The sequence below is a fragment of the Salvia splendens genome, chromosome 21 (genome assembly GCF_004379255.2).
Source record: "Salvia splendens isolate huo1 chromosome 21, SspV2, whole genome shotgun sequence".
NCBI classification, from domain to species: domain Eukaryota; kingdom Viridiplantae; phylum Streptophyta; class Magnoliopsida; order Lamiales; family Lamiaceae; genus Salvia; species Salvia splendens.
Genome location: NC_056052.1, coordinates 26,213,648 through 26,230,778, shown reverse-complemented (window position 1 = coordinate 26,230,778; position 17,131 = coordinate 26,213,648). Strand labels below are relative to the sequence as shown.

General features: G+C 34.3%; 1 protein-coding gene across 1 annotated transcript; it reads right to left on the bottom strand.

Annotated features, from left to right (window-relative positions):
• Positions 1–5,711: 5,711 nt before the first annotated feature.
• LOC121783958 (AP2-like ethylene-responsive transcription factor AIL1) lies at positions 5,712–8,391 on the bottom strand. Its single transcript, XM_042182142.1, has 9 exons — positions 8,068–8,391; positions 7,550–7,997; positions 7,328–7,410; positions 7,198–7,206; positions 7,022–7,110; positions 6,851–6,924; positions 6,714–6,764; positions 6,535–6,611; positions 5,712–6,418 (listed from the first exon to the last, which is right to left on the bottom strand). Exons 1-9 carry the CDS (start codon positions 8,309–8,311, stop codon positions 5,712–5,714), a joined length of 1,782 nt encoding a protein of 593 aa, XP_042038076.1. The 5' UTR covers positions 8,312–8,391.
• Between the last annotated feature and the right edge of the window lie 8,740 nt (positions 8,392–17,131).

Below are 17,131 nucleotides of genomic sequence, written 5' to 3'. Positions count from 1 at the left end.
CAAAATTAAAATGCATTAAAAATATCCGGAATATTATTACAAATTACAAAAAAATTAAAAATTACATAATTAAAATCCTAAAAATTAAAAAGTGTACATAATTAAAATCCTAAAAATTAAAAATTACATAATTAAATTCATAAAATAAAAAAATCCACTACTCGTAGCCGAATTTCGCCCAAATATGTTGATTAGGTCTTCTTGTAGCTCAATGTGGGCTCGGGTATCGCGCATTGTGTTCCTTGTTTCGATCCTCTCGCCCACCGTCGTATGCACACCTCGGCGTGGAGGAGACCTCGCGGTTGAGCTTCCGGCTTCATCCTCACCGTAAAAGCTAGCCGCCATCGGTCCTTCGTCAGCTATAATCATGTTGTGCAAGATAATACACGTGTACATGATGTCGGCGATATTTTTCACGTACCACAGCCGAGACGGGGCCTTCACAATGTTGAATCGGCCTTGAAGGAGCCCAAAAGAACCCGTCTCGGGTCTTGCGGGTTGCTGAGCGTCTTCACGAAATTCGACCACCTTGGGTAGATAGCATCGACGAGTTAGTAACCCGTGTGGTATGCATTTCCGTTGACGGTGAAGTCGATCGCCAGTGCTACACCATTTAAAACATCATTGAAGAGTGGTGAAGAATAGAGCACGTTCAAGTCGTTGTTGGATCCGGCAATACCAAAATATGCATGAAAAATACATAGGCGGTAGTCGGCGCCCGCTTCAAGGATAAGTGTTGGGTCGCCGCCTTTGTGGCCGCTTAAGTGTTGCCCCCTCCAAGCAGTCGGGAATTCTTTCACATCCAATGCATGCAGTCAATGCTGCCAAGCATACCGGGAAAATCATGGAATGATTCGTGAAGACAAAGCAACCGTTGGCAATCATCGGTGGTGGGTGCCTGAAGGAATTCTTCACCGAAAGCTGAACGAACGCCGTCGTAAAAAAATTTAAGGCAAAGGATTCCAGTTGACTCACCGACATGCAAATACACGTCGAAGAGGTCAGACGTTTGCCCAGTAGCAAGTTGTCGGATGGCACACGTACACTTCTGCAACGCCGAGAGACTTTGCCGACCGGTTGCGTCTGTACTTGTTTGAAAGTATTCAACACGGGCGGATAATGTGTTGACAATACGCATAAACAAGCATTTTGACATGCGAAAACGGCGCCGAAAGTAATCTTCCGGAAACAGCGGCTGGTCGAAAAAATAGTCGGCAACGAGCCTTTCGTTGGCTCCCTCCCGATCACGATGGATGTAGCGGCGAGTTGATCTAGTTGGTCGAGGAGGAGGGACGAGGGTATTCGCGGTGACATAGGCTTCATAGGTGGCACGATATTGTTCATAGTATTCTTGTTCTTCGCGCTCCGCTTCCGCAATGAGATTGGTGAAATCCATTTGAGAGGGTTTGAGTGAGAGAGGAAGACGTAGATAAGTTGTATGAAAAAATATGAATGGATGATAAATGTGTGTATTTATCGATGATTTTGGGAATAAAAAAATAAAAAAAATCCAGAAAAACGGTAAAAAACGGCTATATTTTTGGGAATATGAAAAAATATATATATATTTTTTTAATTTTTGGTATTATTTTCGATTACAAAAATGAATTTCCAACGGAAATGCCGTTGGCCAATCTGAACGCGCCACGTCAGCTGCTCGCTGGCACGGACGTGCTCGATGCATCGAGCAGCTCCGCGCCACGCCAGCGGCGGACAGCGGGTGTCGTGCCGCTGGTACGGACGGACGGACGCCGTCCTTTGACCGGTGCGGATGCTCTAACGAAGAATTTTCATGGATTATTGAAGAAAACAATTTTGTAGCGAGGTGCAGACTTTGCTAGTGTAGATTTAAATATTGTGTTAGAAGTTATACTACTATTTTAAAGCTAATTCACTTAATAAAAATACTTGCTAGCTCATAAAATTAGAGTTGGTAAATTGATCCAAATTATGAAAAACGTAGTAGTATTAATTTATGAATGACAAGATAAATGTGTATTGGAAATTTAATACGTGCAATCAATCATTATATTTATGCCTAAAAGGTTGTATAAAATGATAATTAAAATAAATATTTATTATTGTCGCTGGTAATAAATGGTACTATTAATGTTATTCACATTCATAATTTGTTTTTATTTTGCATCATTGATTATAAATTATACCGTTATGTCCATATACAACACATCAATTAATTAACTATACATTTAACCAATAATGGAATTTCCCTCCGAATTTTTTTGTGTTGTTGAAAATATTAGTGTAACATTCCCATTTGGGAATATACTCTATAGCACACACAAGAAGATTTTGTGTCAGTGTATCAATTTTATGTCTACTTGATTTTTTTTTTTTGAAAATTTATAGGATCGGATACCATTTTTGTGTAATTATATATAATTAATATTACGAGACTAAAATCGAAGTTTACTGGTCCAATGTAGTCGATCCAAGAACAGACAATCTAGATCTCTAAATGAACTAAAATATCTAAAAAAATAAATTAAAATAAAAAATTAATTAATAGGGAAATTGGGAGCCAGTTCACATAGCTAGTTGAACTTATCTTGATTTAAATTACTATTTTTAAGGTACTAACACACATAGGGGTTGTAACCCAATAGCTTGTGATTTCGTAATCTTCAAACTGTCTACCACTCTCTTTCAACAATTTTAATTTTACCCATATAATATAATTTTGCAATTCAAAACATCGAAATTTGAATTTCGAAGAATCTCATAATAGTAGTAATATATTAACCTCGATTAAAATAAAACTCCTACAACGATCAAAGAGAAATTGAAAATCACACTATTAATTAAAAAAGTACTACATGCTGTTTATATATAATTTTTAAGTTACAAATTATATGTACAGTGTATGTTGTTTTTGCTACCTATATATCACACTATATATGACATAAATTTTAGAGATTGATATATGGAAATTCAATTATTGAAATGTATAATGATCCCAGGTTATAATAAGATCTGACTTTGGTATAGTTACTCGGATAAATGTACATAGTGATTAATGCCTAGTTTCACACAGTCTGTCACTCTCAGAAATCTGCAAATCTCAATCTCGAAACCTACCCTATTTCTACGTGATTCTGTTAAAAAATTTAGTCGATGACATGGATAATTTCGTAAATGAAAAACTAGTATATTGAACAGAGAGATTTAATGATGTTTCAGATTAAAAAAATCATTTTGAGTGGAACCTTACATTAAAAATGTTACTCTTTTAAATGAGACGAAGTATATAATCTTAAATTCTTAATTATATTTATTGAATTCTAATATGGATATGACTTTTATGAAGCATTTACTTCTTAAATTATATTGGATATAATTTCACCAAAAATTCATCGTCAGATAGTTGGAAACAAATTCGAAATTCATGATATGTTCTAACTAAGTTTTATTTTTAATGGAAACGATAAGAATTTAACTAAAATTTGGAATATTTTCGATAATTTATTACTCCATCTTTTAGCAGTGTACACACACATACTAGTAATTTTTATGACTATTGTGTGTATATAAAGTTCCAGGTGGGCATGGCAGGCTACCTTCGAAAATCCATAACTTTCTCACTTCAATGCAATTAATTTAATTTAAGTTTAACAATTTCAACAAACAAAAACAAAATGCGAACACTTTATTTTTGATGAATAGATTAAAGATAGAGGATTTAAAGATCCAAATTTCTTTGTACAAGCATCTTTTGAGTGGTGTACATATAGATGGTTAGCTACTAAACAATATTCTTTCTATATAATCCAGCATCCCTATATATAATGAAGGATTTACTATAATAAATTCTAATTAATTCAAAAATATTTTATATGCATGTACCCCTACGAGATGACACTAACCCTTGTCTTGCGGGGATCTTGACATTATTAATTTTTTCACAATCTATTCATAGGGACAGACTGCATAAATTTATCTTTATGCCCTATGCACCCTAATTCCAAATAGAATTTCACAAATTCTCTAGATGAAAAGAATCATTTGTCTATGGTGTTTGTTGTTAGTTGTTGAGAGAGATTCCTCAATCAAACATCATGTTTCATTTTCTTTATACAATAAAGCATTTATTGCGTTACACATTAATATTTGAAGGTAAGTTTGAAAATCAAATTCAGATTATGTAAAGTGTAAACCTAATTAATAAATTAAGGACTTTGGAGACGGTATAGTTCCGATTAAAGAACTTCTTATACAGTTACTGAATTAAATACTAATCGTTGACTGAATTAATTTCATAAGAATAAATTAAATAAAACGAAAGTCACATGTTTAATGTTACTTCTAGGAATATTCTGTAGCAAATTGTTCTTCTTATTGTTTAATGTCAAATTTCTTCTACCAAATGCAGTCTCAAGCTGAGTACATACTTGTTTTTCCAATCAAATAAACAAAAGAATTGTGAAAAGTGCATTTTTAGCTCTTTTGGAGTACTTTTTGTAAGAATGAGACTCCCATCATCCCATGAAATATAATTATAAATCTGACTAAATTATGGAAAAAAAGAGAGCTAAATAACAAAATTTAAAGTGGCCATCTCTAATAAAACGTCATCACGATGAAATCCCATTTAACAGATATTAGTAATAAATTTTAATTGAGACTACTAAACTCCAATAGAGTGTGATCCATAATCTCATTTATCTTTGCAAGAAACTTTCCACATAACAACTCATTCATTAAATGTCGTTATTGAATACAGATCACACCTATACTATTAGCGTGTAACGTCTTTTTTCCAGGCCAAATTCCAAGTACCCAGGACCCACAAGGCATAAATTAGACTAGACCCAAATGCGGAGCAGGCTGGTTCACAGCCCCATGGCTCCGTGCGCACCATATGTGGACCGTTTGAACCCTGCAACACGATATTGATGCCCTTGTACCATGCCTTCGTGCGCACCATAGGTGGACCATTTGAACCCTGCAACACGATATTGATGCCCTTGTACCATGCCTTCGCACCATAGGTGGACCGTTTGAACCCTGCAACACGATATTGATGCCCTTGTACCATGCCTTCGCACCATATGTGGACCGTTTGAACCCTGCAACACGATATTGTTGCCCTTGTACCATGCCTTCGCACCATAGGTGGACCGTTTGAACCCTGCAACACGATATTGATGCCCTTGTACCATGCCTTCGTGCGCACCATAGGTGGACCGTCTGAACCCTGCAACACGATATTGATGCCCTTGTACCATGCCTTCGCACCATAGGTGGACCGTTTGAACCCTGCAACACAATATTGATGCCCTTGTACCATGCCTTCGTCGCAGCCCAAACCACCCAATACTAGCCAATTCCAAAACCTTTTACTATATTTCACACAAAAATCAAACGAGTCCACCACAATTATATTCAAACAACATCGAAAATGAACCATTAATTGTATGTATTTTGTTGTTTTTTTTTCCCATAATAAGGTCATAATCTCCAAGGACAAACTCAACAAGAATCCCCAAAATTCAAAGCCAGACACATATTTCCCACTGGCTATTGATAAACCCTAGTCGAAATCAGACTGTCACTGTCCTACTCAAACATAAGTCCATCGAAAAATCATTAGAAACCCTAAGATTAACTAACAAAAACAACCATAAAATAATAAAATGATCAAGTTAGACAATTTTGTATACATATCCATCAAACCCCTCCCCCAATTACCCAATCTATGTATCATTCCACACAGTAAACGTCGAAGCCCCATGCCCCGCCGCCGCCATATTACTCCCCCTCGCCGGAACCCCGGTCGGAATCCAATTCCCCGCCGCCGCGGCGCCTTGATTCACACCACTCGATTGCTGATTCTGGTAATAGAAATTCATCGCCTCATAATCCAGATTCTTCGAATTCCCCAATTCGTGCCCTAGAAATCCATTCTGATTTCCATCAACAATCACCGTTGATCCATTCCCGAAAACGACGCCGTTTGCTCCTTCAATCGATGACGAATCCAACCCCATCATGTTGTGGAGAACCGAATTCGGCTGGAGGAAATTGTGAGTGAGGTGGTGGTGGTGGTTGATCTCGCTGTAAACATCAACGTCGTGCTCCGGCTTGCACCAGAGCCGTTGATGGGCGGCTCCGTAGGGGTAGATCAACGGCTGGGGCTGCTGGAAGGCGATCGTGGGCCATGGTGTGGTTGTGGCAGCGTAGCTCTCGGCGAGGTGCGACTCGTTCGCTCGCTGGAGGGTGAGAGCCATCTCGGCCTTCTCCGCGTCTTTGAGGCGCTTGGCCGCGCCGCCGATGGGGAGAGTGGTGCTCTCTAGAATGCTCTTGACGTCGTAACGGTTTATTTCAAAGTTGGTAACGGCGTTTAGGCCGCGGAATTTGATCGCCGCGATGTCGTAGGCTTCTGCAGCTTCCTCTTCCGTACCTAAAAAAATGTCACGCATGAGATTTTAGGAGATATTGTTTAATGAGTTGAGTATTTCTTAAAAAGAATAATAAAAAATGTGACATATTTTATGAGACGATTAAGTAGATGCTTACTGAAAGTTCCTAAGTAGAGGTCTTTGTTTCCAGCTACTCTCCCAATTCTTGCTTGCCATCTCCCATGTTGGTGGTGTCTGAGACCATATAAATATGGTTAGTTTTCGAGAAATGGTACGATCTATGGTTCAGGCTCGACCAGGAAAATCTCGAAAATACTATGTGGGAGTTGATTATACCTTGTAACACCTCTATACATGGATGCACCTCTAGAGAAACCACTGCTTTTTCTGTGGAAATTAAATGTGAATTATTGATATGATTCAATTATGTTTGGAAATTAGAAAATTACTTTGGTAATTTATAAGGTTTTTACCTTCTCAATGATGCTACATACTCTTGCCTTGTCATATGCTTCATATTCTCTATCTCTTTCTCATAGTTACTCATCTAAATAACATCATAAAACTCATAAATATTGTAACACAACTTATATATACTTAGATACCGAATTTAATCATAGAAAACTTATGATAAAATTACTCACTGGAAAATTTGTAGTTGTGGTAGTTCCCCAATATTTGAGTGCAGCTAAATCATAAGCACGGGCAGCCTTATCTTCTTTATCATAACCTCCTAAAATGATAAATTATTATCATTAATCAATTTAGTATATTCTCAAAAAGATCCGTGGATTGTTACTATTACAAAGGCCAGACTTACCCAAGTAGACTGCAGAAGCATTTCCAAAGTAATTCAAACCCCAATAAGAAGACAAACAAAGAGTTAAATTCAAGAAATCTTGAAAAATTAAAGATTTGAATAATAATGGCAGACAGCTTCTCCTTCATACCTTGCCTTCCTTTACGAGTCTGTCCCTCTCTTCTGCAACTGTTATCCCACAAATGCGCCTCATATCTCCCTGTCCATCTATGCCTACAAAAACAATCAATTTCTTTGAAAAATCAAAAACCCTAATAAATACACACAGAAAAGACCAAAACCCACCAAGAAAAATTGAATCTTTACACCACATAAAATATTAAATCATTACAGGAAGATACCAAATACAAACCTCGTTACACCTCGGTAAATAGAAGTCCTTTGTCCGAATGTATCAATGGACTTTCTTGGCACTGATTCTATTGCAACAGTGGCTGAAGCAGAAACAACAGTTTGACTCTCAGTTGCTAATTTGGTGTCGGAAGGTAGAGGTGTGGTTGATTGAGAGATTGAGAGAGAGAGTGATTGAGATGAGGCGGCGGAAGGGGGCGGCGCCGTCTTGGTCTCGGCTGCATGCGGTGGGGTGGGGTTGTTTCTGAGCCAGTTTGTGATCATGGAAAGGCCAATAGTGCTGGTGGTGGTGTTTGGATTTGGATTTGGATTTGAAGTGGCTTCATTTTCTTGGTAGATATTGTAGCTGTTTTCTTGATGAACACCGAGGAAATTCTCCAGCTTTGGGCGGTTTTGATCCTCTAGATTCTGGCTGCTGCATGAGTATGTGTTGATGCTCATATTCCATTCTGCAAAAAAAAAATCAATAAATGAAAAAATAAGTATGAAATAATGGGAAAGATTTGATTTTTATGTGACCTTGATTGGGATTGTTTCGGTTGAAAGCTTCCATGATGCCAAAAGGGGGGGCAGGGAGATTCAGAGAGGGGATGGGGGAATCTGAGGTGAGGTGATGATCAAAGCAAGATTCCTCAGAAATTTGTGTGGTTGAGATTTCATCTGAGTTGAAATTAGGTATGTGTGAGGTTTGTGGGTGTTGTTGATGATCTTGGAGCTCTTGAGGAGAGAGAGAGAAGCCTAGCCAGTTGTTCATGGAAGCCATCTTTTTTTTTTAATTAGTAACCAGATTTTGTAGGGTTTTTCTCTTTGTTTTTGAGCAAGCAAGAGATGATGATGGTAAACAAATTAAGGGTTTGTGGAAAATTGGAGAAGGAAATGGCCAAGAGAGAAAGAAAAATTCCTTTGTTCCAAAGCAAAGTGGAGTTATATATACATACATATATATATACATATGCAGTCTCAAATACACACACACACAGTGGAGATTTCTATGCCCTCTCTCTCATAAATGGCCTGCATGTAAGGGCAGAAGAATGACAAAAATGCCTGGGTGTTTCTGAAATTTAAGGTGGAGTGGATAGGGTTGAGGAGGGGTAATATTGTCATTTCAGGAAGGATAAAAGCTGGATACAGTGAAAATTAAACAAGTGGTGAAAATGTGTGAAAGTAGATAATGTAAATGTGATACAACTTGATCATAGCTAGCTAGCTTTAAATTTAATTCAGTCCAACCTAATCAGCCTATTTGAATTCTAAGTTAGAAGCATGCACCATTAATTAATTTTGTAATTATGTGAATTGGGTTGATTAGGGTTTGGAAATAGTGCTTTGTTTAGATAAAATTTAATGTATATAGGGGGAGACTTACACAGGCACCAATACAAAATTCTACTGTGACCTGCTGTACAGAAAGATGGTAAGAATATACCTATAATTTATAAATATGCATAAAAATTGATTGTTTAACATATAAAAATGTGGATTCGAGCATAATCTAGCACTAAATTAATATGATAATTAATTAACTGGGTGTCTCGAAACCCCAGGAATCATAAAATTTGAAAGCCAAAGTGTTATGTTATGTAATTCCAAGATTACCAATTTTAAATGATAAGAACACAATCGTTATGTCATAAAATTTGATAATTGGGGGGTTCTCAAAACCCTTAATCATTAAATTTTTTGTACAAATTCACGACAAAATAATTTGAAACCACTCCAAAAATTACCATCTTGGAATTACATGACATATTTTTCGCGAGTTCGTACACACCCAATAAATAATAAAAACATTAATTACAACACAAAAAGAAAGATTCAAAGTCTCACACTATTCAGTAGTCATAAAACAAAAGCAATTGTGGTATCGTGAGAGCATGATTCTCATACTCGATATAAGTAGATACTAAAAACAAAAATTACATGTGAAACTAAACAAATTAAGTAATCATCACCCAATATATATATATATGGTTTGAATATTGATGAATGTAGTGTATCAATTATAAGTAATTACATCGTCAAATTGAAATTACGTTGCTAGTTTGATTATAATATTTAAACTTAGGGTACGTAACACATGGGGTTGTAACTCCCCAAAAGCATGTGATTTCGTAATCTTCAAACTATCACAAAAAACTGTTCAACTCATTGTATTGCAAATTATGGTCGTCGTTTCTAAAAATTAACTTATAGTACTAGATACCATGTCTAATCTCATCTCTAGTTCGATTGTTTTTTTTTCAAAACTCAGTCCCGTGACAATATATATTGGCTAAATACAAAAATTAGTACTTTGTATCTCATGATTATACTTCTAATTGTATGTATCTCACTATTATTTTGTCTAATGAGCTGAACATTACTTTTGACTTATCTCATACTCCTATTGTATCTGATCAGTATCTTTTTGTCTACCAAACCGAACGACACCATAATTGAATATCTCATAGTAGTAGCTAGTATGGAGTATTATACATTACATTATGCACTTATTACTAAGATATGTAGATAGAAGAACAAATAATTGAAGCATATAGATATAATAAGGTCTCCTATAATTACTCCCATGTATCTATGTATCTATTGATTGGTGTCTATATGGACAAAGTCCTTATCACTGTCAGAAATCTGCCACTCCCAATCTCCAAACCTACCCTTCTTATATGCCTCTCATCATATGCATTTCACTAATTACATTACTAAATTATCATCTTCAACACGTTTTAATCAATCCACATATATTCACAAATAACAATTAATACTCTAAAATAGAAATCCTGAAATTCCCAAAACGTTTGGCAAAGACTTTGAATAACACTTAATAATCCTAAAAGTAAAGCTAGAATTTAGTTTAAAAAGAAGTACTAGATCCTTCAATCAATTCGTATATAAATGAAGTTTAATTAGGGAAAAAATATATGAAACCTAAACATATACTCCATCCCTTCATCTAACTTTTGTTATATCCCAACAAAAATGTCACATTTCCATTTATATAAAAAACCATTATTAATATTTTTAACTATTTATTCCCTTTTAATTATTTCCAATTATTTTTCTATCTTCGAGTACTACATTATAGAACCGTAAAGCCTAGCACTAATCAAAATTGAGAAGCTATATTGCTACTATGCTACACTTTAGTTGAACAATTGTGTATTTGTTCCCAAATTTCATGTATATATACGATGAATCAAAGAAAAAGAAGGTGAAAATGTCTGAGGTTGAGTATTTTATTTTATTTTTTCTATCTCCAATTTCAGGTGGGCATGGCAGGTAAATGGCAGGCTCTACATTGAAACTACCCATAACTCACATAAAATCCATCCAAAATTCCACATCACATCCCACCATTTACTATTCAATCTTCTCCCCCGTTGCAGACGGGGGACTCTCTCTCTCTCTCATTGTATATATACACATACATACATATATTATACACAAACCATGATGTGCTGTGGTGGTGTGCAGACAGCCATAACTGATGCATGGCATGACAATATGGCGATATATGTTATGCATATATATGGTAATAATATACACAATTGTTCAACTAAAGTGTGAAGTAAAAACTATGTAGGTGCTCCCTATTTGAGTACACTAACCCTTGTCTTACGCCCTTGGCCTTATCATATTACCTTTTTAATCCCATCAAATATCTTGTTTAACAACCCCTTTATGCATTTATTACGTTATATAATTAACTTTTTCATCTTTGATTTATAGTAGTGCATTATTTTCACAGGACCCTCTTCATAAACCAGAGGGAGAATCAATAATTTGTCTTTTATGACCCGTATCTTATTAATTTATATAAATAAGATACTTTTTTTAATGTCATATATGATCAAAATAGATATGGATATTTAATTTTTGGAGTTTGTATGATTTTCTAGGAAAGGGGTAGATATATTAATTGACCAAGTAGTAGTTATTTATTAATCACATCATAAATAGAAGATATATTTCGAAAATGGCATGTACATATGTTTCGTAGATACATATATATTGGATCGGAGACCTTCCTATACCTAGTTACCTCTCATTCGATTAGCTAGACTAATAGCAATATTATATATTTAATTTTAGTAGATTTGGAAATGAGGCAAATAGAGAGAGAAGGAGAGATATGTGCTTTAATAAATGATGATATATCTCGAGAGGTGGAATTCAAAAATAAAAAAAAAACACTATTAAGTTTGACCGTTGAAGAAGAAGAGAATCAAAAGACGGTAAAAAAACACATGGGCACTGGGCAAAAGGGTAACATTAAAATTTAAATTTAAATTAAATTTACTATGAATGGGCATTCGATGATAAGATGGTCAAAAGAAAAGGGGAAATAGTAATATAGTAGCATTGCATATGGTAACTAGTAAAAATTATTATCTCGGTAATGCAATCATAATGATGACAGAAATTAAGCTTGTCTACTACATCCATGTGAGATATCACTGCTTCTGCCCTTCTCTTTTGACCTTCCTCTCTCTCTAACCCTATAGTTCACACATGAGAGAGAGAGAGTTTAATTTGTATAAATAAAGATTAGGATTTAAGTAATTTGTATGAATATAGATTTAATGCATTTTATTGGTTTTTCATTAGCAAAGTATACATTAGTAAAAACCTAAATGTACAAGCTCGGATTAGATAGAGAAATACTAATAGTTGTTTAACGTGCTTTAATAAAATAATATATTTGAAATACATAAATTAAATTTTGATACATTCCTTAAAATTGTGTAAATTTTGAGAGAGAGAGATTGAGTTTAACTAAACCTAGGATTTGGTTTGTATCAATAAAGATGTTATGAGCACTTTTGAACGACTAAAGATTAATGCACTTTTGAAATCAATTAAGTTCAATTATTGTAAAAATGACAAATAATTAAGTAGTACTATTATAGTAGTAATAAAAACCTCTACATGCGACACTATCACATATTCACATAAATACTAATATATCATATATAACCATCATATTAATTTCATTACCAAACATTCATCCTGGAGCTATAAATTCAAATATTTTGTCTAACTTTCTTTAATAAAATAAAATTTGGAGAGAGAGAGAGAGGAAGTGGTGGGAAGTGGGATTGTGTTGGAGAAATCGTCGGAGAGCACCCGTGCCTCCTCGAAAACAATTACTATCTCAAAATTAAATAATTCCCACTTATTATTATTATTATTATTATTATTATTTGATTTGAGTCATTATTAATTGCCAATTCTTTGCACAGTCTTCAGTGCATATCAATCCTCCCTCTTTCTAAACCATAATCCAAGATAAAAGTGTCACTTTATTAATTCGAGAGCCCAAGAGGTTTTGCCCCACGCCATTTCCATTTATTAATGTACACTACCTAATTAAACCAAAGAAAATATCTTTTTTCTTTTTTCTACTAAAGTTTAGATCCATATCTAAATGGTACTACTCCTATTATTATGTTCACTACTTATTTCCTATTTTTTGTTGTGTAGTTGTTGTACCAAAAAGTTGTTTGTATTTTTTGCATTTATTTAGAAACATACCACAAGATTTATCTTGATCTTAGGAATAATAAATTAAAGGAGAAAGGCTAAAAATGAGAAAAATTCAAGAGGTAAATTAAACGGCTAAACATTAGAGTGATGCTAAATGGCCATAATGTGGCCGGCCATAAAGATTTAATATATTCCATTTACATGTATAAAAAATTAGAATTATCGATATAAACTTATATGTGTGTGAATGGACTTGTGAGTTGATACTTATCTTTGAATTCCATTACGTAAAACACATTAATATCACGAATTATTGTATACGTTGAGCAACTATCAAGAAATGACAGTAATAATAAGTTGAGCAAAAACTACGAAAGAGCAACACTAACATGTTGAGCAACATATAATGAAGATGATATAAAAGTAAAATCAAGTAGTATTAAACCAAAAATTTGAAAAAAAAATCATTTTTTTGTTATTTAATTAATTTATGGCCGGCCATAATGTGGCCGCATAGCTTTATTCATTCCATGGTTCTTGAATGTGAACTCCAAACTGTTTAAATAAACTTTATTTCATGTTTGTTTAAGTTTTAAATTGAAATTATAGTGACTTTTTAGGCGTAATTTAGTAATTTTACTTTTATTATAAGTGCATAATGGTCAATTTCTCCTTCAAGGCTCCACTCTTATGAGTTTTGTTACCTTTTTTTCTTTTACTATTCAGTCACAAGTTTCCAACCAAGAATTGAAGAGTAAATCTTTCGAAACTATCAATGACATTCAATCATATTGGTACACTTTTTTGCCCTAAAATAAAAATTAAAAAATGTAAAAAAACTAGTAATCCGTTGGAAATATCCTTTTGTATTAGTAGACACAAATATGGGAATGCTCATTTAGATTCATTGGTTTTGATGAATATTGCGAGTGTGTGTGTGTGTGTGTTGATTTGATGATCAAAACTCAAAATACAGCTTGTTGGGATTCTCTACCCTATTCTTTTGACTGGACCACCCTTGAAAATATCACCTCCCCAATCCCTCCTTTCTTTCAATATATACACACATACTATAAAATAATATTATATACTTTATTATAATATTAATTATATATTTTTATATGACATGATATAGTAACTACTAATTTGTGTGTGTCGCCTACTCGTGCATGGCCTATTTGCACGAGGATATTACTTTTGTTAGAAGATTTTGCATGAACTTTAGCCATGATTTTAATACTATTTTTCAAGCTTTTATTAAAGCATCATGTTTCTAAATGATTTTAATTAAAGATTTGCTTTTAGTGAAAAACCGTGGCCAAGATAAATTTGTCCTATTTTGAAAAAAAATGACGTGTGAGTGAGTTGATAAGATACTATTTGTAGTAGAAGAAAACAAATTAGTGTTCTTGAACTTATAAAATCATCACATGTAAACATGCAAAGCCAAAACAAGTCTTGTTCTTGAAACCCTAAAAGTAGAAGTCGTGTGCATATATATGTATATATATATATATATAGATGTATTCATTTCCTTTTTTTATATTCCCTCCTTTTTCCTTCTTAATATCAGCCATTAGATTAGAGAAATGGACGGTCAAGATCAACATTAGGTAATTAATCCCGTGTTGCATTATTTGTCCTATTTTGTGCATTATGAGGGTACAATAGTAATCTAATAATGGCTGGAAACCGCTACGAATAATGCACCACATGGTCACGAGTAATGCATATAATTGCCTATATAATGCACAATATGTGAACTGCAATGCATACGAACAAGATGTGCTGTGTTATGATGTTTGACACACGTTTTTTGTTTCCCCTAAGGGTTTAATAAGCTTAGGGGCTAGGGTATAGTACGTAGACATGTATGTAATCTTCACATGGTAACGAGTAATGGATATAATTGACTATATAATGCACAATTTGTGAACTGCAATGCATACGAACAAGATGTGCTGTGTTATGATGTTTGACACACGTTTCTTGTTTCCCCTAAGGGTTTAATAAGCTTAGGGGCTAGGGTATAGTACGTACGCATTAATAACAAATTATAAAACGATACGAATAATTCACCAAATTGTCACGAGTAATGAATGTTATTAACTATATAATGCACAATATGTGAACTGCAATGCATACGAATAAGATGTACCATGTTATGATGTTTGACACACGTTTCTTGTTTCCCCTAAGGGTTTAATAAGCTTAGGGGCTAGTGTATAGTACGTAGATATTACTAAATGCACGTATGTACTCTTCAATCCGTTGATTAACCCATATACACAATACCTCTAATAATGCATAATATACTGAGATAATGACAATTAACAGCTACATAATGCACTACCTAAACCAAATAATGCACATACGTATATTCCAATAACAACAATTTGTTAGTAATGTCTACGTACTATACCCTAGCCCCTAAGCTTATTAAACCCTTAGGGGAAACAAGAAACGTGTGTCAAACATCATAACATGGTACATCTTATTCGTATGCATTGCAGTTCACATATTGTGCATTATATAGTTAATAACATCCATTACTCGTGACAATTTGGTGAATTATTCGTATCGTTTTATAATTTGTTATTAATGCGTACGTACTATACCCTAGCCCCTAAGCTTATTAAACCCTTAGGGGAAACAAGAAACGTGTGTCAAACATCATAACACATCACATCTTGTTCGTATGCATTGCAGTTCACAAATTGTGCATTATATAGTCAATTATATCCATTACTCGTTACCATGTGAAAATTACATACGTGTCTACGTACTATACCCTAGCCCCTAAGCTTATTAAACCCTTAGGGGAAACAAGAAACGTGTGTCCAAACATCATAACATGGTACATCTTATTCGTATGCATTGCAGTTCACATATTGTGCATTATATAGTCAATTATATGCATTACTCGTGACCATGTGGTGCATTATTCGCAGATACCAAAATGTGGCAGTTACTTTTCCGTCAAATGTCAATAATAACCCTGTAATGCATACAACCACCTTCTATAATGCAACACGGAACCAGTTTTATAGAATCAATCTGATCCGTTGATGCCTTAGATCTAACGCGTAATATTAAGAAGGAAAAATGATCTAAGATGTGAAAAGGAGAATAACGCTCCCATATATATATATATATATATGTGTGTAGATTTATTAATTATTTCTATTTATGGCTTAATAGTACTTGTTTGGTGCATGCATTTATTGAATTCTTCGTAGCAGTGAGTTGCGAACGCATAATAAATTGAAGATGCGAACTCAAATTTAAAGGCGAAAATCCTTAACTTGGTCTTCAATGATTCAAATTAAGAGAAAAAAACCCATCAAATTGATTAGAGCTACGAAAACGACATCATTGCAAGTATACCTAGATGATAATGTTTAATTTCACTAAAAATCAATCTCATAGGACAATTGCAATGTTATGAAATTGACCAAAAGTCAACCAAAATTGTTATATATATACAGACTAAATGATAATTTCCCTTTGTAATTTAACACATACCAAGGGTAAAAATGAGACCCTTACTTATTGTTATGTTGGAGTAGTATTGCAGCATTTTGATCGCGTATCTAGTTAATTAATATACCCTAATTTCCTTAATAAATGTTATATTGTTCATCAAAATAAAATAAAATGACTATTTTGTTGTTCATAGGATCTATAACTTGCAGCAACTCTTTTTTCTTGTATATTTCATCAAATAAGATCTATTATGTTTCAAAAACTGCGATTCTCATTCTCCTATAAGCTAGGAAAAAGGACGTGTGCAAAAATTTATTCTTATCATGCCTATATAGTCTCAATTTCGAGTTCCGAATTCCGATACAATAAAAAAAAACCAAAAATTCGGTGATGCTATCCCGACCGGGATTTAAAAAAAAAAACTGGGTAGGAGCTTAAGCCCCTCGCTTTTATTGAACCCGCCACTGGCTGGGATCTCCGCGAAACACTACATACTTCTTGATTTCATTGTCGTCAATACATATCACGTGCATTCGGTATTTTTTGATGTAACGTCTAAAAAGGGGCATGAGGCCCTTAGGAAGGGAGTTTGGGAGATGGAAGTTTTATG